Source organism: Miniopterus natalensis, chromosome 1 (genome assembly GCF_054644295.1).
Source record: "Miniopterus natalensis isolate mMinNat1 chromosome 1, mMinNat1.hap1, whole genome shotgun sequence".
In the NCBI taxonomy this organism is placed as follows: domain Eukaryota; kingdom Metazoa; phylum Chordata; class Mammalia; order Chiroptera; family Miniopteridae; genus Miniopterus; species Miniopterus natalensis.
This window is the reverse complement of record NC_142081.1, coordinates 64,311,853-64,334,244: the sequence shown is the minus strand read 5'-3', so window position 1 is coordinate 64,334,244 and position 22,392 is coordinate 64,311,853. Positions and strand designations below refer to the sequence as shown.

Here is a 22,392-nt window from a genome sequence, read left to right as displayed (position 1 = left end):
AGCCTTCAATAGTTATCAGAAGTAATAGTAATACTAGCAATAATAGCAAAAAACAAAACAAAAAAATTCTGCCGTAAAATTATGAAGTGCTTTAACATGATATAATACATTATTATTTTATGGTAACTATAATGTCTTTTAACTGCTCAAAGTATATTTGTTAAATGTGGGTGGTAGAGGGAGACAATGAGGCAATTAAGTCTTGTTCTATTTATATGAAACGTTCTGTTATTGCTTTTCTTTTTATCAAAAGCCAAATTATATAATGAAACGAAGGGCATAATCTTCCTTTAATAACAACCTATAATAAAGTTCTTCCCTTTTTTTTTCTTTCAGAGAAAGTAGAAGGGGGAGGGAGAGAGAGATAGAAACATCAATGTGAAAGAGATACATTGATTGGTTGCCTCCAACGCCCCGGACGGGGACCAGGGATTGAGCCTGCAACAGAGGTATGTGCCCTTGGATGGAATCAAAGCCAAGACCCTTCAGTCTGCTAGCCGACGCTCTAACCACTGAACCAAACCGAATACAGCTAAAGTTCTTCTAAACAGGCATCGTTAGGTTCATCTAGAAGTATTACTTAATTAAAGCAATCTGGATATAAATTTAATTTCTAAAAACCTAAATATAATTAGGTTCAACTCAATCTAGCAGTGTCATCAAGATATTTGTTATTAATAAAAAATGTTCCTAGGAACCCCAACATATACAAACACGAACATGTACACAAAGAGCATATAATAAAAGAAAGCAACACTGCTGATAATTAAGAATAATTAATGTATGTCATGTTTATTAATATCCTACTGATGAATAAAACGCGATGGCTGACAAAACAAAATATATTTAAAATATTTAACTCAAATAATGTCAGAAATTTTGTGTTCAGTTTGACTATGGGTGCCTTAAACACCACAATTCAATTTATAACAGCAAAACTTAAAGCAAGTCTTTATTGTCCAATGGTATGTGGTATGTCAGCCCTATTTCATTTAAAGACCTCTCTTTAAGAACCTATCTCAACAAGAATTAATTCTACATTTACGAATTTTTTCCTTTCATTCTAAATTGCATCAACTGCACCATAACTCCATTCTCTTATTGATTATTATTGGTCCTTAGTCATCTAATCTTCCACACTAAACAACTCCTTCTTCTACCATTATTAAAGATCTTTATCTCAGTTCAGCAACCTAAAAATAAGAGAGAAAACAATAGATTCTGTTCTAAATAAACTGGCAAAAAATTATAGGAACATTTCTGTATATTTACAAAGATTTTCATTACATTGCCATTTATAATAATGATAAATTAAAAATCTAAGAATCTTAAACAGGAAAATTCACATACTTTTTTTTAAAAAGCTTAAAGGAAATTTAACAAAATGATAGAGATTATCTCTGAGTAGTGCTTTTTATTTTCTTTATGTCCTTCTATATTTTCCAAATTTCCTAAAATAAATAATTATTAGTTTGACAATTAGAAAACTGTAGTTTTAACTTTTTAAAAAATTCTGGAAGCTTTGGTTGAATTAGCTTTTAAAAAGAGATACAAAAGAGCATACCTATTCAAAAAGTATGTTGCAAACCAAAAACACTTACCTTTATATCAAAAGGTGATTTTTTCTTGATATGAGGAGCCCAATATTTACATGCTAACTGCAAAAGTAAACAGTATAAACAGTAAATCACAGATTGATACCATTGTAAGAGCTAAAAGACTGAGATCATTCAGTGACAAGCTGTTTCTTAACTGGGCACTACTGACCCTGGGGGACAGAGTAATTCTACCTTCTAAGGGGACTTATATGGGCTTGCAGGCTAGTTCACATCCTTTGCCACAACCCACTACATGCCATTAAAGCTCTGCACTGCAACCTGCCATTGTAATTTTTAAAAAATAACATACTTTTTAACCACCCATAGGGAAATAACAGAGCAAAGTTAATAACCATAGTCAAACATCTTCAGTATAGAGAAAGGGAAAGCCAGGCCTAGAAAGATTAAGTGAGCTGTCCAATATTACCATTAGTTAACAGCTGAGCCAGTACTAAAAACCAGAATCAAATCTTCAGGAATGTTGACTTATAAACCTTTAAATGATTAGTACACACCCATACACACCTGAACAAAACCTTAAAAAACTGTAGTCTATCAGTGGATTATTACAGAGAATAAGAGTTGGTAGGATATATTTCAGTAGATTGTGTTTTACCTGGAAATTGTGAATTTTACACACATATATACAATGTCTCCAGATACTTAGACGGACTGTACAATATTCAAGAAACAACCTGGTCTTATTGAGATACTGTTTTTTAAAAAAGAATCTACGCTACAATCTCTTGAAAAATAGAAAACTCCAGCAATGACAAACACTCAATGTATTTCTAAAAAGGTTCTATGCAGTGTCTGTCATATTGGAGGCACTTAAATAATAGCTAAGAATGGACGAATGAGTAAAATCTGAAATGTTACCTCTCCTATGAGGCTTTCTTCAACTCTACCTGATGGGAATCAACTGATTCTTCCTTCTCTTCATTTTGTAAATACTCTATATAGTCTTCTTTCTGTATTATTAACCATTTGATCGCTTATCTATCTTTCCTGCCCACTTAGTTGGAACACTTAAGAGATGGGACCTTTATTTTCTTCACTACTACAGCTAAGTATCTATCACGGTCGACGCACTTAAAGGGCCTCCCAAGCAGCGAGGACATTGGCCCTGAGGAAGTCTCAAAAACATGACAGTAATGGCCGACTCATAGGACACTTTCCCAAATTATCAACCATGCTCCAACTCTAAAGAAAACACTTAACCCCCAATTATTCTGTGGTATCCTCACTTCCTCATTCTGCTCCCTATGGGCATCCCAAAACTCAGCCTTCTTTTCCTAACATCACACCATTAAGAGAACTGAATCTGGCCCCGCTGGCACGGCTCAGGGGTTGAGCATCAACCTATGATCCAGGAGATCATGGTTCTATTTGCCGGGTTTCGGGCTTGATCCCCAGTAGGGGGCGTGCAGGAGGCAGATGATCAATGACTCTCATCATTGACGTTTCTCTTTCCCTCTCCCTTCCTCTCTCTGAAATCAATAAGGAGATTTTTTTAAAAAAAAAAAAAGAGAGAGAACTGAATCTGATCTGTTTTCTTGGATTCAGGGACTTACAAATAAATATGTAAATCCTATCTTCTGATCCAAACTGCTTACTGTACATTTCTACCTCATTAAAGCTCTAGCAAGCATTTATTAAGCTTCTGTCATGTGTCTTTTTTCTGAGCTTCTCCTTTTCCTTGGGGTCTAATCTGTGACCTCTCAGACACCTCCACCTCCACAAATATACTGCCATCCCCCATATTCTCCGGTCTCATGTAAAATAGAAATTCTTCCCATTCTCCAGCTTAGTATAGCTATGACAGTGCTGATGGTTCAAAATAAATCTTACTGTAAGACAAAAAGGAAGTAAAAATACAGTAGCATAAAAAAAGTGAGCTCAAAATTCAGATATCTAATCTTCTTAAAAGTACATCTCATCATTCACTCCATAATAATTTAAATGCACCTCCTCTGGTCAGGTATTGGGGGGTGGGGAGGAAAAGGAAGAAGATGACCATCTAATGTCCTCTCTACTTAGAAAACCTATTTCCCCACTTTCCTATTTATGTTTAAAAGTCCATCTCTAATTGCACTTTCTCAATGAGGAAATTCTTTCCTTAGACAAATGTAATCATTTTAAACATTGTTCTCAAAGCACTTCCCTCACATCACATCACTATTCTGGCATTTATCACACTGAACTACGATGAGTTCTTTAAGCGTCTTAAACACCTTGCTGACCGGCTATTTCGAGCCAGAATTCGCCCGTTCGGCCGGCTACTTTTCCACTCTCTTAAGACTCTACATTGCTTTCAGACCTTAAAGTTACTTAAATTAATGCAATTGCAGACACCAGTTATTTCATGACTGGTCAGCAAGGTGTTTTAAAATCTCCATCCACGGACTGTGAACTCCCTGAAGACAAGGATCACATGTGATTCATCTTTACAGACTAAGGAGCCCAAAACGGTTATCTGTCAAATATTAAGCATTAATGTTTGCTATCATATGGCCCAAGTTTGCTGAGAATGTTCATTCCTCCCACTACACCTTACTGCCCTGGTATGTTTATTCATTAATCCACTCCCTCATTCTTTCAGCAAATACATAGCCATCACACAATGTGTCCTAATACAATGCTAGGTGCTGGCAGTACAAGGGGAGTAAAAACAGACATAATGCCTAGCCCTCAGCTCCCACAATCTAAAGCAGGATACAATAAATATTATTACAAACAAAATTCTGTAGGACATCTCAGTCAACCCTACAGTTTTAAATACCATCTTGAGTGAATAACTTCCACATTTATATTCAAACCCAGATCTTGCCAACGTGCTCTAGACTCACATTCCACAGCCTTCTCAACATTTTCAATTTAATGTCTGCAGGCACCTCATACTTACCATTGCCAAAATAGAAATCTTGACATTCCCCACTAAACTTTCTCTTTCCCCAGTCTTTCCTATCACAGTAAATGACCAAATCATTCACCCAATTGTTCAAACTTTGTTCAGTTTGTCTTTTCTTCCGTCCCTCCACAATCAAGCTTCATCAAATCCTAGTGCCTCTAGTTTCCAGTCTCCTTCAACTTTTAGAAGTAGAGGCAACCACCATCTCTTACCTGGACTAAAAGGTAACCAACCCTATCACTACTTTTGCTCTCTTACCCTCATTCAATTAATTAATGTCACACATTAGCCACAGTGATCTTTCTAAAAAATTATTCACTGGATTGCAATTAAAATCTGTATTTAGAATAAAATTCAAACCTTGTACCTCAGCCTCCAAAACTGTATATGATCTGATCCCTACATACTCTCTGTCTTCATCTCATACCATTCTCCCTCTTACTTCTATGTTCACTATCCTGGCTTTCTTTACCTTCACTGGGTAAGACCATTTGCACTTGCTATTACCTGGACTTTTTTTCTGCTCTTCCCAAAACTGGCTCTTTTTTTTCCCCCCCATTTAGGTCTTAGCTCAAAAATCACCTCAGAAAGGACTTTCCTGACTGCCTTTCATACCTCACCCCAGTCCCTGTCGCATCTTGTTTAATTTTCCTGATAGCACTTATCACTCACTGTCTGAAACTATACTGTTCATTTGTCAGGCTCATCCCTCTAAAATATAAGCTCCGTGAGAGAAGGAAACTAATAAATGACTTTTACCACAAAAATACAGGCATATGAAAAATGAAAGATCTAATCTAAACTGTCAGGAAATGCCTCTCCAAAGCGATGAAGACAAACGATAGCGAATTAACCATATAAAGGAAGGAGGGGTGGAAATGAGGGTTCCAAGTAGAGGGAACAATGTTGAAAGGCCAGGAGGTTAAAGACTGCAAAGCACATTCAAATAAATGCGCTTCAGTATGGCTAAAGCAGAGTTAAAAGGGGAGAGGAAAGCGAAAGGAAGCTGGATATACCAGCACAGGCCAGATCACACAACACTCTGAACATTTGGGTCATTATCCTAAGGGCACTTTAGAACCCTTTAAAGATCTGAAGAAGGTAAATAATATGATCGGATTTGCATTTGTGTAAAATCACCACGCCAGCAATGTGAAGGATGGACTGGAGGAGAGCAAGAGGAAAGAAAAGACAGGTTAGGATGCTTAGGTAGAGGCAGGAATCAATGGCAACCTGGCTTAAGGTAGCGAGGCGCGGCGAAGGTAAGAGGCTATTCAGAATGTAGACATGTGGGGTCGAGGGAAAAGCGGGGGGGGGCTCAAAATGACTCCAAGGCTTCTGCCCTAGCAAATCCGCTGAGACAGGGACCAGGAAGCAGATGGGGTAACAACTTCTGCATCGAGCTGATTGCCCTCTTATCCAATATGGATTAACAATATGCCAGGGGCTACAGGACTGTGCTTCCCTAACTCGAAGCCAGCCGTGTGGTTCACAATGCGATACAGTAAACAGGTCCTAAACAAACGCTCTCAGACCGCAGAATTGCCCTTCTTACGGGTGCATCTATTTGGAGCGGGTTCTCGTCACTCCACTCAAAAACCCAGGTTACTCTGCGGCTAAAGAAAAAGCCTAACCATCAGCTCAGCATCACCTCTGCTACTACGAAGCCTGGCTGTTCCTGGGGGTGTTCCTGCTCCCGGGAATCCTTCCTCCTACGACAGACTCTACTACAGCAAAGCTCGCACAGTAGCTTTCTTTTTACATCTGTCTTCCCTGGGCTGTGCACTCCTCGGTGCAGGAAGGCCTCTTTCCCCATGACATCCCCGGCACCGGCGCGTCCTCGCCCCTCACACACACACACACCCCGGACTCGCTCCCTCGCACCTGGGTCACGAACTCCGCGTTGATCTGGGACACCGTAGGGGCCACGATTTTCTTGGGCTGAGCAGGAGCCGCCATGGCAGCACTCTCCGTCCGCTCCAGTGGAAAAAGAAAGGACCTCTCCGAGCAGCAGAGAACCCGAGGCGGCTGCGGGTGCCTAACCACGCGGAGCAAGAGCCCCGCGGCCCGGATACCCTCAGCCTTCACCGGCCCGTAGGGAACGCGTACGGCGGCCCATACATTCCCCCGGAAGCGGTACGGCCCGAGGCGGAAGTCTATGCAAGTGTTGGATCGGAGCTAGAGAGGCGAGGCTTCGACCTCCTCCGCGCGCTCCCCCTAGCGGGAAGCTCGGAGAAGACACCCAGCTGCAGGGTTGAGGTCTCCGCGAGGAGCGGGTGTTCTGGAAGGGTTTCCTCTGGGCATGGTTGCGGGAGGGGAGGCTTAAAGTTTCTTTCAACCCTACAACAAGCAGTAGGGGGAAAAAACAAAATAAAAACACACCAGGAATGCGGGGCTTGGTTTTAACTGTTTTCAACAGACTCCTGGAGACGTAAGTTGACATACAATGAACTGCACGTATTTATTTAGAGTAAAATTTGATCCGCTTTTAGACACATCCGTGAAAGCATCACCAATGTCATGATAATAAACACAGCTAATGCCCTTATAAGTTTCCACCCACCCTCAAGCAATCGCTGATCTCTGCTGTCACTATATTTGAATAGATTAGTTTACTTTTTATAGATTTTTATATAAATAATAGAGTATGTACTTTTTTCTTTCTTTTTTCACTCAACATGATTTTAACATTCATCCATGTCGATGCATGTATTAGTAATTTTATTTCTTTTTATTACTGAGTAGCATTCTATTTAACAGACATACGGCAGTTTGTTAACCTACTCATCTCTAGATGAATATTTAAATTCTTATTCTTTTTTTTTTTATTAAATATATCTATATTGATCTCAGAGAGAGGAAAGGAGAGGGAGAGAAGGAGATAGAAACATCATTGGTGAGAGAGTCATTGATCGGCTTTAGCCCGCAACCCGGGCATGTGCCCTGACCGGGAATCGAACCCTGATCACCTGGATCCCAGGTTGACGCTCAACCGCTGAGCCACGCCCGGCCGGGCTAAATTCTTATTCTTGACTATAGTCAGTTCTTGACTATTATAAAGCTGCTATGAGCATTTGTATATTATATATATATACATATATATATATATATATATGTATATATATATGTGTGTGTGTCTTTTTTTTTTAACATACCTTTATTGATTTCAGAAAGAGGAAAAGAGTGGGGGGGAGAGAGAGAGAGAAACATCAATGATGAGAGTCATTGATCAGGTGCAGCCTGCAACCAGGGCGTGTGCCCTGACTGGGAATCAAACCCTGATCTCCTGGATCCTAGGTCGAAGATCAACAGCTGAGCCACGCCTGGCTGGGCTATATATGTGTCTTAATATAAACATACATTTTCCTTTCTCTTAAGTAAATACCTAAGAGTGAAATGGCTGGGTCATGTGGTAGGTGTATGTTTGACTTTTAAAGAAACTGCCAGTTTTCCAAAGTAGTAGTAATCATTTTACATTCACACTGGTAATAGCTGAGAATTTCAGTCCCTTCTCTTCCTCATCATCACTTAGTAAGGTCAGTCTTTTATATTTTAGACATTTATATCTCATTGTGGCTTTAATTTGTATTTTCCTAATGACTAATGATGTTGAGACTCTATTTATGTGCTTATTTGCCATCCATACGTGTTCTTTGGGGAAGCCTCCATTCTAGCTTTTTGCCCATTTTTAAATTGGATTGCTTGTTTTCTTATTATTGAGTTTGAATGCACGACTCTACTGTTCCCAAATCCATACGTAAGCAAACATGGATCCCTGGTAAACTTTCCCTGGATGAATACAGGCAAGAAACTGGTAACACTACCTCTAGGGAGGAGCGTCTGGAGGGGGGAACGAGAGTGAGGGAAGGCTTATGTTACATTTATAGCATTTTTAATTTTTGAATTTCATAACATCTATAACCTGTCTGAAAATAAGAAGCTGTGAAAGAAAAAAACAAAAAAGTGTCTGTAGCTTTGGAAATTAAACATGGAGTCCTTTTTTCCATCTACACGCTATCATATAGTTTGTTGATAGAACTAGAGATGAAAATTTGCATGATCACGATTTTAGATGCAACAGATTTTGAATATATAATAAAATCTATTGACATTTATTTACAAATATAGTCTGTAAAACGAGAGAGGTAAAATAAGATTTTATAAATAGCTTTTGTGATGACTTTTGAAGTAGATAAAATTTCGATAAGCAAAAATAGCAGGGACAATATTTCTAGTATAGTCACACCACAGAAAAACTAAAGGGAGAGGCCATGCTGTGGGATGTCAGGGATGAGCAATAAGGGTTACCATGTCAAAGGCCTTGAAAGCTAGGAACGGGAGACTGTATTTATTGTGGAAGGCAATGGGAAACCATCGATTGGAAATTTACTTTTGGAAGATGCCTTTTCAGTAGTATACCAGGTTGGTTAGAATAGGTAACACAGGGATGGGAATACCAGTTCAGAGGCTATTGCAAATCTAAGAGAAAAGCAGAAAGGCCCAAATTTGGGTTCTGCCGGTAAAAATGAAGGGAAATAATAAATGTGTTAGACCCTGAAAAGATAGAATAAAGAGAAATTCATCATAATTGAAGAATAGTGGGACAGTGAGGCACAGTAGAGAAGACAGGGTAGAGTAGGTTTTCAAAGGCAAGATGATTCTATTCTATAGAGGGACAGTCTGGGGTAGCAGGGGAAGATCCAGGTGGTGACGAGCAGTTTTTATTCCCCAATTTAAATATTTATTAAATTCATAATTTATCTTATAATTTTGTGGCCAAGAGGATATTAAGCCAATAAGCTTCAGATCATCTGTAGCTTTATAATGATCTGAGAGGTTCTCATTTATAATACGTATGACAAAATGCAGCATCGTAACATCTTTCTCTTTCTTGCCCTCTCGCAATCCCCTCCCTGCCTTCTATTTTCTTATCATTTTTCTTAGCCAAGTTTTTGACTGATGGGTTTGGACATTTTAAAGTTATACTATGTGTATTTTATGATTTTTCCTTTATCTTACAAGCCGTCTATACTTTGTTTCATAAATAGGGAAGGGAGAAAGCAAAGGAAGCAGGTAATCAAGAAAGAAGAGTTTCAAAATCCAAGATTGTCAGAGTGTGAAAGGCTTCAAAAGAAAGCTAAGTGGACAAGAACTTCAGAAAGTCCATGGGTTCCATAGACAATAGTGAAGTGAAGGCCTGGGGCAGGGAGTGGGTGCAGGGTGGAGGGGTTAATGGGGAAAAAAGGGGACATCTGTAATATTTTCAACAATAGAGATAAATTAAAAGAAAAAAAGTCCATGGGTTTGGCAATTAGGAGACCATTGGTGACCATTATTAGTTGGGATATTTTTGTTGTAAGAAAATGTAATTCAAATGTGCTTTAAAATAAAGGAAATCTATAGGTATAAATAAAAAGTCTGACACCTGTCATGGTATCAAATTAGAGAAAGCTGTTCTGTACTCACTTCTCCTTCCTCAGCCATTGAAATAAATATGAGGTTTCACTCTGAACAGATCGACTTAGGTCAGTGCTCACTCCTGAGCCAATGACTCTTCCCGAGGTAGTGCTGTGCATTGACTGGCTTAGACTTCGGTTACCTATCCCTGAACGGTCCTGATGAAAAGGGACATACAAATATTTTGACATCTTAGACTGGTAATGACCCATTGCTGAAGCTGCAGTTAAGGTCAGTCCTACCCAGACTAAGGGGCTGATACACAGTGCAGGAGAGAAGACGTGTTGCACTACAGTGGTCATTCGGAGAGTAGCTCCCAAGGACGGTGAGAAAAACTATAGGTAGGAAAGGCTAAGAAGTTAGTGCTTGAAGAGGTACCGAGCAAGGAGGCGCAAAATGAATTTTCAACAGCTTTGACTATAAAAGGCAAAGAAGAAAATATAACAGTAACCAGAATAATAGGTTGTTTGTCCCAGCGGTCCTCTCTTTTTTAAGCTCCGTGCAGTGGAAATCATTGATTGCCTATCAAATCCTCCCTTCTTTCCAAACACAACTTCAAATTTGACCAGTGTCCATATCATCTTCAGGCAACCATATACACAAAGGAAGGAAGCTGAGCCTCAGCTCCAGCTCCAGGTAATTCTCTCTCTTGTCAGTAGTTGTTTCAGGAATGTGCCTGTGAAGCAATTCTGGCAGGTGAGAGGTAAGGTTTACTGTAGGCTTCTGGGAAAGTGGTTCCTTGCTCTCGTGAGTTTGTGCATCTCTTTCACCACCTGCCCCACACTACTCTCATGAAGGAAGCATGTGGTGCGATTGCAAAGCATACAAAAACCATAGGGAAATACCCTTGTCGTGAAAGGCAGAGCAGATGAAAGAAACCAGTCAATTCGATTATATGATTTGACAACCCTAGAGCTTACGTAGTCGCTGGACTTCAAGTCATGTAAGCCAACAAAGGTCCCTATTGCTCAAGCAGTTTGAGTCAATTGTTCTGTCAGTTACAGCCAAAACCATAACTGAATAGGAAATGTATGGACTGTTTTTTAAATTTTTATTTATTGATTTTGGAGAAAGGGAGAGAGAAATCATCGACTTGTTGTTTCACTTATTAATGCATTCATTGATTGATTCTTGTATGTGCCCTAATCAGGGATCAAACCTATAACCTTGGCGTATCGGGCCGATGCTCTAACCACCTGAGCTACCTGGTCAGGAATGGATGTTTTTTCTAGGCAGAGGGGAAGGAACCAATGGAGAGGGAAAAACTAAAGAGACCAGAAAAAGAAGGGACTATTAATGAAGTTCCTGGGACTAGAGAGTAAGGAAAACCTAGTTTCAGAAAGTGGAGGAACATTGTTATTTTGGGGTATATGGTAAGAAAAGGAAGGCATAAAGATAAAAAGACACTTTTGGGTGAGGAGGAGGGAAGTTTTGAGAGTACATTGTTGGACTGGCTTTGACCCCAACACATTAGAAAGCAAACTCATTCTACGAGTGAATAAAAGGCTTAAGTGAAGTTATAGATGTAAAGAGAATGTTAAGAGTTTATAATAATGGCTCCATTCATTTCTTCCTTTGTACATTCAGTATATATTTGAGGATATCAAGATGTACAAACATAACATACAGAAACTTTTAAACTGTATGCATAAAACATAAAAAGATGCATCCCCTTGCTTTCCAGAAGACTGTAGTTTAGCTCAGTAGTTTTCAAAGTGTACTCAATACAACAGCAACAGCTAATCTGTATAAATGCAAATTCTCCGGTCCAACTGCCACTGAATCAGAAACTCAGATGTAGTCTGCAATCCATTTTTAACAAGCCTTCTAGACGATTCCAGTGCACACTAAAGTTTGAAAACCACTGGTCAACAGTGACAGTTAAGAGTTATAAACAAAAGGCAGTGGGAGCACAGTGGGTGGAGCGCTTGGTAAAATCAGAAAGGCTTCTAGAGGAAGGAGTATGTAAGCTCAAACTTCAAAGAATGCATAGAAGTTTGCTAATGCTGGTGCAAAGTGTTATATGCTCCATGTCCATTTAATAATACCATTGTACCACTTTTGTTTTTTCTGTTAGTTCTGAGTTCCTGCAGTTAGCTGTGAAATTCTAAGCCCTTCTAACTGGCAATAGGAGAAATCTCAAGAATTAAATGTTCCCTTTTCCTGAAGCTTCTAAAAAAGCACATATTCTGCATCATAAAACAGTCCTTGTAAATGTTATTTCTAACAAAGAAATCCTGTAAGATATCCAGGCTTCAAAAACTATTGCTAAAATGTCTGTAATTCTAATTGGCTATCTTACATAATATGTAAAATAAAATGTTTTCTACAAGTCAGTTTTGAACACTTGTTTTCTCTCATAATCATGAAAAAATGAATAAAACCTGGCTCAACTAAATTTCTTCTTTGAGGAGTGTGAGAGTGCATATCTAATTTAAATCAATACTAAGTAGATAAGACAGAGGCAAGAAGAGCAAGGATACTATGCACTGGAGGAATTAATTCTACATTTCTTTAGTACAAATCTGGAGAGGAAGGCCAAAGAGGACAAATGGGTAGGCAGGTAGATTACGTGGCACACAGTGGAGTTAACACATCCTTCAGCAGGTGATAAGGAGCTGTCAAAGAAACCAAACATGAACAAAAAAGCAAATGATTAAATATCCATGTCAGGAAGCTCAATGTAGGAGGTAAACTGGAGTGGACCTAGGAAAGTATTTGGTAATTGGTGCCTTGATCCAGTATTATGTGATTTTCCCTTTAAAGAAAAAGTCCAAACTGTGTAATTTGAAACTTTATTTTAAAAATATTCTGAAATTTGAATGTTTCAAGAATCTTAACCACCACCACCTACTTTTCAATACATACACATTTTGTAGAACCTACTGCAATACAAAACAAGAACCAATCATTCCACTAACTCAGCCAATCAAATTACTTCTGTAAATAATCATACCATAGCCTGGAATCACCTGAAGGAAAAATTTATCTAATTCTCTTTAAAGATATTTATAAAGTTTATTTTTTCAGACAACCAAAGTAGTTGATTCCACACTAACCATTCTGGCATGCAGCAAATCATCATTTAATATATAATGTTTAATCTTGTCATGAATGTATACAGTTTATTTTCACTCCTATAGTTTCCACAAGAAGCTTGCAGTGATAGTAAAGGTAAATAAGTATTTTGTAACAGGTACTTCAAATAGCACTACAATACATCTTTGACAAAATTTTTACAATATTCCAACTTTCAATATGAAACAGCTTAAAAAGGCATGGGCCAAAAAAAGTACAGTATCACTTAGGCAAATGAAATCTAATAATCATACAAGCACAACACTGTTAAGGACTCTCCCTGTTTGGGCTGGGAAAGGCATATATGAGACATTTACTTCAAATAACATTATATTAGTAGCTTAGGAAAATCCCAAAATACATCATTTCAGACATATAAATGGGAAAAAACTCTTGAACCTGTATTCTTAGAAAATATGAACTCATTTTTACTTGCTTTAATGTAATAAATATGTTTTTGAAAAGTTTTTTCTAAAGTAAATTCTTTAAACCATCTTGCTTGCACTGGAGGAACGTACCTTAAGAAAACCTAAGAGAACTTATTCTTTAAAAGATGATTCTCCTGCACATTTGTAAACACTGGGAATTTTATCTGTACTGTTATGTTTCATCTCTGTAAATTAAACCCAAGCTTCTCAAAATTCACTTGCAAAACACATAAGCAGACCAACCCCTCCCTTTTCACACACAAGCAGTTCAGAGTAAATTCAAAACTTACGATTGTTCATTTATTCATTCTTAATAGAGGGCCTGGCTTGTCACTGTATTTAAGTGTGCTAGAATCAATACCCACCTGTTCTTTTCACCTTAGAAAGATAATGGTTATTTTTTTTATTGCTAGGAACTGCTATTCTTAAAGATTTAATTTAAAATGGCAAATATGAAGGGCAATTTGTGATTATAAGTCTTTTATGGTTTAAGATGAAATATTTCCCAAATCATGACAGTACTGTTTAAAAGAATGATAGCCTCAAGCATCTTGTTCCTATTCAGGAGTAATTATCTTACTAATTAAAATAACAATTTACTAAGGATCAAAACAATACTCTTTAGCATTAGAATCTTATAAAAAATATAGAGGAATAAAAACTATAACTAGACCTAGTCATTGCATTCTGATCAAACTTAACAGAATAGATCTAGTTAAGTCATAGGACCATTCAATTAAGGAGGCATTAAAAGAAAGTTTTACTGAAGTAAATGTAAAAATTCCTGCTATCAATCATTAATAAGCAAATAGACAAATTACATTTACTCCTCTGAAAAGATAACACTGCAAACATATCAAAAAGATTATGGCACTTGTGGGACAATATTCCTGATAAACATGTAAATGTGTGGAGGTGCACCCTAATTATTTTGGGAAAGACAACAGCAGGCTGGGCAAAAAGTGATTCAAATCACCAGTGGAAAAGGAGGTGAAGCTACCACAGAATCCTAAGAATAAATAGCTTGGAAAAGACCAATGAAAATAATGCTGATTCTCCTCCATTTTTCACTTTTATTGCCTTTATATTTTTTAAATTTACAAGAAAAAAATTTTGCAATGGGATTTGAGCCATAGGTGAACAAAACTATGCTTTCATGTGAAATGTAAAACAAACGAAATATCATGAAGCTACTTGCTGCAGCCAAAAACCAATTTTTACCTCTCGGTATTTTACTATTTCTAAAAGGAGATGGCATGTCTCAAGGAATAATTCCTTTAAAAAATAAATGGGGCTAAATTGTTTGTACCGCATCGTGGGTTTACACCACTTCCAATAAAGCCAAAGTATATATTACAATAAAATAGATGCTTACTTTATGACATCAAACCATGTTCTTCCTTCTAAAAATAGGGCTGTTCCTAAAACACTGTATTAATTGTCTATGTATCTTACCTTACTGTGCAGGACAAGCAACTGCCTATAAATATAATCATTCAACCTAATCAGGCCTTTTGATAAAAACACATTTAAAATGATACAGGCTTTAACAGCATCACCAGAGACCACAAATGTGTTAATGACTCTGGAAGTTACATAACTGAATTTAAGACAACCGCTTTTTCTTGTGGTTGTTCCTTAAAGTGAGTAAGTTGATGTCTCTTCCAGTGAGGGGCCTGTCTGAATGTTTTGCCACAAACTGAGCATTCGAATGGCTTCTGCCCTGCATGAATTAGATAGTGTCTCTCCAGTTTAGATGGAGATCTAAAACTTTTAGAACAAACGCTGCATGGGTAAAGAAGGCCATCATTCCTCTCAGGATGTTCTGAATAACTACAACAATGACTAAGAGGGCTCTGCTCTGATTCCAGAAGGGAATTAGAGAGAGAGGGCTGCCTGCTCCTACAGTGGGCACCAAGAATGAAATCCTCTGATTCTGCCTTAACTTTTATTTCTGATATTTGATCTGACTCTGAGGCCTCACATTTTTGAAAACCAAGAGCCTTGCATTGTTGAGAAGCATTATAGTTAACGTTATCACCTGGATGAATGAAAAGTCTGCTCAAATTGTCTAATTCTACTTGGCAAAGAGATCTTCTATAAGGAATCTTTTCAGTATGAGTTAATTTATGTCTTTTTAAGTGAGCTGACTGTCTAAAAGATTTCCCACAAACAGTACAGCCAAAAGGCCTCTGTCCAGTATGAATTAAGTAGTGTCTCTGTAGTTTGGATATAGAAGGAAATACTTTCTCACATTTGTCACAAGGACACATCTTATGTCCAGTATGCATGTTTTCACTTGGAACTGAAAAACCACACTGAAGCACTTCGCACTTATCAAAGAACTCCTCACCTGATGAACCATAGACAGATATGTCTTTATTATTCACTGAATTATCCATTGTTAACATGTTTTCTGTTGTAAGGATACCTTTCAAGTTTTTCCCCATATTTTGGCTCGGGAAGTGCTTTTGCCAAGAAGATGGCAAAGTCAATGTTTTCTTCTTTTTATTGCCAGCTGTCTTATATGTTCCATGTTTGCCAAGAGAACCCATAAATGTTCTCTGGGTTTGTTCAGGGTTCTGCTCACCAGAAATAAGATCACAATTTTTCAAGAAACCGTTTTTAAATACTTTTTTCTCAGATCTAAAGTTGTCCACTTTCTTACCCCCAACACGTTTAAGCTTGGCCAAGATTTTTCTAACGATGGTTTTATAGTTGAGGCTTCTTTTGAAACTGCTTGGGATTTTGCCGCTTCTGGCAGGAAAACACTTGTGTCCATTGAGAATCTGCTCTGATTCAAAACACTCTTCACACTCTGGACACTGGAAAGGAACAATATAAATAGAGTGGACATCAAGCTGATTATTCTCCTCGGATTCACCTATAGCACCATTTTCAAAACCATCCTGCTTTGCATTTAATTTATTAGGCAGGGGGTACGATTCTGGACTCTTCGCTTTTAATGAAAGAGTCTGAAAAGTCTTATTCCTGGTATGGATTTGTTTATGCTTCAGAAGTTTGCTTTGAATCTTAAATCCTTTTTGACAAAAACAACATTGAAAAGGTCTTTCTTCTGAATGTGTGAGTTGGTGGATTTTTAGATGAGTTGACTGTCGGAAAGATTTACTGCACAGGACACATTTAAAAGGCCTCTGACCAGTATGAATAAGGGCATGTCTATCGAGTTTTGATTGTGATGGAAACATCTTGCTGCAGATTGTACATGCATGAATATTCTTTCTTTTCTTTGTAGGGCTGTAGGTAGGATCAGACTTAGTACACGGGTGCAATGCCCATCTCTCCTCTGTGGTACAAGTATGATACATTCCATACGCTGGCTTTTCTTGCTTGGCCTCCAACAGTCTTCTGACCTGTTTAACATCATTCTGGTAGGTTTCATTGTGAAGGTGTTGGTGCTTCACAAATGTCTTCAGGTTTTTGAAGTGGCGTTGACAAATACTACATTTGAAAGGCAGATTATGAGTGAGTTGATGCCTCTCCAGATGAACTAGTTGCCTAAAGGTTTTATGACACACATCACATTCAAATGGCTTCTGACCAGTATGAATGAGATAGTGCCTAGCTAATTTTGATGGTGTTTCAAAGTGCTTGAAGCAAATATTGCAAATATATGGCCTGTTTCTAGGTAGTTTGTTGGCTACTACACACTGTTCAATCTTTAGCATTTTTAAATTGTTTTCAGCCATCATATTCTTCAATGACATGTTTTGAGGAGCTCCATAGTATTCTTAATCTCCACAGATATCTAAAAAGTTAAAAAAAATGTATTAATTTAAAAATTATTTATATTCATATGAAAAGAAATAATTTAAATTGTCCTTTGGCTAAAGATATTAAGGATAAAGAGGAGATCTGGACTTTTCTTGTGTTTAAAAGTTAATACCCATTTTGGATGAATACTTTAGAATCATAAAACTAATTTCACACATATAGAGAAATGATGAGTCTTTAAAAGAAATATTCAAAAACCTATCTAGTTTAAGCTATATTTCTAATTAAGATGATACATTAAAATGAGACTGAATTGAACATTAAGTAGACCTTTTAATTCCAATATTCTTAGTTCACTATTAAGTAGATTTGTCAATATTTAGTTGCTTTGTCACTTTTTAAAATTTGGTCTAGAAAGGTAAACAGTATAAGAATTAAAATTTTGCCCCGCCGGGCGTGGCTCAGCAGTTGAGTGTCGACCTGAGATCCAGGCAATCAGGGTTTGATTCCCAGTCAGTGCACATGCCTGGGTTGCGGGCTCCATCCCCAGTCGGGGGCATGCAGGAGGCAGCAGATCAATGACTCTCTCATCATTGATGTTTCTATTTCTCTCTCTCCTTCTCCTCTCCTCTCTCTGAAATCAATAAAGATATATTAAAAATAAAAAAAAATTAAAATTTAAATACTAAAAAGATGTATTGCACTCAATTACAGCATACCATGAACATGATTTGAGAATGGAATGTTTCATTTATCAAAGTTAGATTTCTTAGCCACCTTATTAACACTATTTATTCTCAATTCTTTGGACCAAAACATGACAACTAGAAGAAAATGTCCTAGAAAACCTAGATTCTACTCCTGGATTTGCCACCATATAATCTTGGTGGCAAGAAGAAGGAAATACAGATTCCTCATCTCTAAAACGGGGAAAATGCTTCCTGATGCACCTGAATGCTTTGGAAAACTTCAGCAATATACGTGTTAAGGTGTTATGTGGCTCAACACTGATCAGAGTTTAAAACTTTATCCTTACCTACGGAATTTCATTTCTAGGGTTTCTAACTAAGAGATAAATACACTAACTAAATTTACAGTTCTTTTTATTTCTCCTTTCCACTTTGTTGTAGAATCCCTAGAAGACAAGTATAGAGGCAATGAACTCCACATACTGGCTACATATACACTTTGTTTTCAGACTTAATATAAAGATAAAACTTTTTCTTCTAATACACTTCTGTAGGACACACAGAAAAGGCACTTTTGCAACCATCTTATACCCTATCTTCCCTTCTTTCATGAGAGACACCAATTTTCTTCTCATCCTTCTTCCACTATTGCATTCTCCTTAAATAAGGGAGTCAGAGGTTTAAATCAACACTAACAAGCAAACAAAATACATTGTTCTAGCTCTCTCATTCTAATGTTGTATCTCCTAGTTGAGGTCAGAGAGAAGACAAGTTTATCAGAAACTCAGGGTTCTTTTGTCAGTTGATTTAGCCAACATCCAACATATAAGCTATTTGCTATTTACTGTCCTCTCCTAGAAGACACCTTATACACAAAATTACAAACACACCCACTGTGTGGTTCTCTTCAGCAATCTGAATAAAACACACACACACAATCAAAATTCATTTGTTGAGCAAATATCTTCTACTAGTTGCTTTCTCAGTGTTTTTCAAACTGCATGTCACTACCCATTAACAGATTATAAAATCAATTAAGTGGGTCATGATCGGCATTTTTGTTCAATAAAACAGAGAAAGTATAAAATTGCATAACACAGCAATTTTCAACTAGTGTGCCACAGCACACTGGTGTGCTATAATAATTTTTAAAGCATGCAACACCTGACTATTTAGTCAGGGGCACTGACCTCTTTTCTCTTAGATTGTCAAATTAAAAAAATGATAACAGCCAACACAACAACATCTGTTTGGTGTGAATGAATCGAAGTTATAACTTTTTTGGGGTCAGGTCAGCAAAATATGTATTTTTTGGTGTGCCACAGAATTTTAGTAATTAGTTTATGTGTATCATGAGATGAAAAAGGTTGAAAATTGCTGGCATACATATAGCAAGGATAAATACTGTTTTGTGAAACTTCTGTAGGAAGAGGTAAAAAAGTTTGTGAAAGCTGTTCCTAGCGTACTTCTTTACACACTAGACAGAGGAATCCACAACAAATCAATTGCTTTATTCAAAGTGGCTAAGTAATCTATTAAGTAATATCAAGGCCCATGGGATGAGACAGGATTACTAAGAAAAACAAGTGTCTGGTTTTGTTCAGTTGGCCCATATAGTCCCAAAATACTTATCAAAAATCTAATTAGAGGCCAAATGAAATATTCCACAGAGATTTAAGAAAAAATAAAATAATCTGACTGCAAGCCACTATATTAATTTATAAAATACCAAGATATCCATGTAAGTAAAAATCAGCTGTTGGTGCTATTAATAAGCATTTTCCTGACACCAAGTTACAGAAATTACAGGTGAACAACCTCCAAATCCCTAAACATGCTAACACAGTAGCAGTTATGAAGATTAAAAGTAAGTCATGACTCCAGTGAACTGCCAAGAACTTGGCAATTTATTTAATTCCTGTGGAGCAATCAGGTATCAACATAGTCAACCAAGACAACCAGCCAAATTGAATCAAGCCTTTGTTCGCCTACTGCAACAGTGCAGGAAGGAGGCTGAAAGTACTGCTGGCTCGCCAGTGGTTTATTAAATGGAACAACACTAGGTAAGGGTCAGGTAGATGCTGTGCACACAATCATCTTACTGCAGAGGAGGCCCAAACAAAAGGCTTCTGCCTGGTTATGGACCTGTGGGCCAGGCCAGAGAGGAAGGACGGACTAGGAGTGGAAAGGTCCTGGGTCAAAATGGAGAAAAGTGCATCAGTCAAGGCTGTCCCCTCTCAATAAGGTCAAGGTAGAGATGCCTGGGAAATGCCTCAGCCACGGTCCTCAGAATGAAGGTACCTGAGCCAGGAATGCAGAATGAGCATGGCTAGCAGGAGGAAAGGGGTGAGTCCCTAACTGCAACTCCCTCCAGAAAACTGCAATGTACTGATCATGCACAGCTCCCCAGCTCCCCACCTCCCCTACCCAGGCCAGCCAGGCAAAGTCTTGCTATTGTCTACCTTTGGGTATGAAAGATCATACAAAGGATTTTGGCCTGGAGCTAGATTCCTCAATTCCCGTTCTATATTTTCCTTCCTTTTAATAAGTGTCTGAAACACACACAAAAAAAAGCCACACTAGACACACACACACAACCATCTCTGATTATAAGTTATTGACTACCTACATACAGCTCCTGTGCCAGAGAGTCTATGGTTGTTCATCTACCACTAGGACTGGATACTATTGTCACTGGCCTCCAAATCACGTAGGAAAACACTTACTGGGAGCCCCATATTGTTAGGCTACTGGTGGCAAGCAGTGATCTCATCTCCTATTTATAAGTGACAGCTCAGGAATCCTCAGCGCTCCAAGTGCATACTTATACAGGGTGCATATACTTATACAGGGTGCATATTAATTGGATAGAGGTCTAAATCCTACTTCATCTGATTCTCTGTGCTCTCATTTTTTTAGTCAATAATATTTTTAAAAAACAACCCCCAAACTTTGTAATTTTTCCTATGTTAAACTGAAAATGAAAATAAAATAGTAAACTTCAATGGTTCAATCTGAACACTATCCCTGACAACAGCAAGATGCGAGCCGCTGACTGTAAAAACTGGTCTCAAAAACCTCCAAAGTTGCTTCAGGGCCAAAAGCCTGTTGGTTTTCTAGCCTTAACGAACACCATTAAAACGAAGTGAGGATCTCACAAAAGTCAATGAAAAAGAAACGAAAGACCTGGGAGAAAGCTGCACAACTTTCACTAGGGGAATAATCTTTGGCGACACTTGCCACAGCCGTTCCCTCTTTCCACCTTCTCCCTCCTCCCCCCACACCCCCGGCCCACTCTCTCGGCCTTGAACCCTCTCCTCTCCCTCCCGGGGGCTGCACTGGACAGAGGCTCCAGACACCTGGCCCCTGCCTCATCGCCCACAACCAATAAGCACCGAGGGGTTCAGCCCAGTCCCGAGATTGCAAAATCCCACAGCAGGAAAGGAAGGGCAAGCAAGGGTGAATGAAAACCGCTTCGGTCCAAGCCAGGGATAACATGCCTTGCATGACGTGACCCGTCGCTGCCAAGGAAAAGCATTCTCTCCGGGCCTTCCCCTCGGCGATTCCCACTCCCCGTGAGACGCAGTCACGACGCGCGGCCGTGGGAAAGGAAAGGGAGCTAAGGTCGTGCCGCCCGCGCGCTGGGTCCCGAGTCCTTTGGCGGGACCGAGGCCGGCCCGACCGTTCCCGGGGCTCGCTACACCTCACGCCCGCGTCCCCGCCGCCCTCCTCACGCACCTGCAGCTGGCCGGGACCCGGCGACCACACATCTCAGGGACCCGGCGCCGCGGAGGCAGCGAGCGCCGCAGGTCCGCAAGGCCGGCGCGGCGACGGACGAAGCGCGCAGGCGCGGCACTCGGAGGGCCCGGGGCCGCGGTCCGGCTGGAAACAGGCTCCCGCGAACCCGAGGGCCGCAGTTCGCCGGGGCGCGGCCCGCGGCTCTCGTCGGGGAGCAGGCGCTCAGGCAGGAGCGCGGCCCCCGCCGCAGCGCCGCCCGCCCCGCCCGCACTTGGGGTGGGGGACAGCACAGGAGCGGAGCGGGGCGCATTTTCCATCTCACCCATGAGCGTCGGCTGGGGGAACCTTGTGGCCCTGACCTTGGGGCTCAAGGCCCGGCTGGAAACTGGCTCGCCCACCTGGAAAGCCCTCGGGGCTCCCCTCTCTCCCCAGCGCGGGAGGCCAGCGAGCCACCCACGCCAGGTGCCCTCGGCGCTCCGCGCTGTCACCTGGCGGGGGCGGGGCGGGCTTTGTGGCCAGACGGGACTGGGCGCCTTCCCGGCAGTGCCTCTGGCCCGCCAGCTGCGCCCCCGGGGGCCCCTCTGCGCCCCAGCCGGTCCAGGTCCCTATTTTGGCTTTCTGCAGGGTACCCATTTCTGCGCCTAGCGTCTTAGCTCCTTCAGATGGCTCTGACAATCAGACGAATGCAAAGTGCTCAACAGAATGCCTAAGTGCGCAGTAAGCCTCAAATAGTTGTTCCCATTTATTAATTACTGTGT

At 39.6% G+C, this 22,392-nt stretch overlaps 2 protein-coding genes across 2 annotated transcripts in view; both read right to left on the bottom strand.

The window, feature by feature from the left end:
* The window catches only part of AQR (aquarius intron-binding spliceosomal factor), an 88,721-nt gene extending 82,125 nt beyond the window's left edge, over window positions 1-6,596 (bottom strand). The window contains exons 1-2 of the mRNA XM_016220406.2: window positions 6,394-6,596; window positions 1,602-1,658 (exon numbers count right to left, since the gene is read on the bottom strand). Of these exons, the coding sequence (XP_016075892.1) occupies window positions 1,602-1,658; window positions 6,394-6,468 (132 nt within the window). The 5' untranslated portion in view covers window positions 6,469-6,596. The remainder of the gene's footprint in view (window positions 1-1,601; window positions 1,659-6,393) is intronic.
* A 6,149-nt stretch (window positions 6,597-12,745) lies between these two features.
* On the bottom strand, window positions 12,746-21,764 carry ZNF770 (zinc finger protein 770). The gene is made up of 2 exons (XM_016220445.2): window positions 21,635-21,764; window positions 12,746-17,241 (listed from the first exon to the last, which is right to left on the bottom strand). The coding sequence occupies exon 2, from the start codon at window positions 17,198-17,200 to the stop codon at window positions 15,065-15,067; it is 2,136 nt and encodes a 711-aa protein (XP_016075931.2). The 5' UTR covers window positions 17,201-17,241; window positions 21,635-21,764; the 3' UTR covers window positions 12,746-15,064.
* Window positions 21,765-22,392: the final 628 nt, after the last annotated feature.

Excerpts from the sequence above, each read along its gene's own strand:
- ZNF770 (XM_016220445.2), bottom strand. The coding sequence starts at position 17,200 with ATGTCATTGAAGAATATGATGGCTGAAAACAATTTAAAAATGCTAAAG.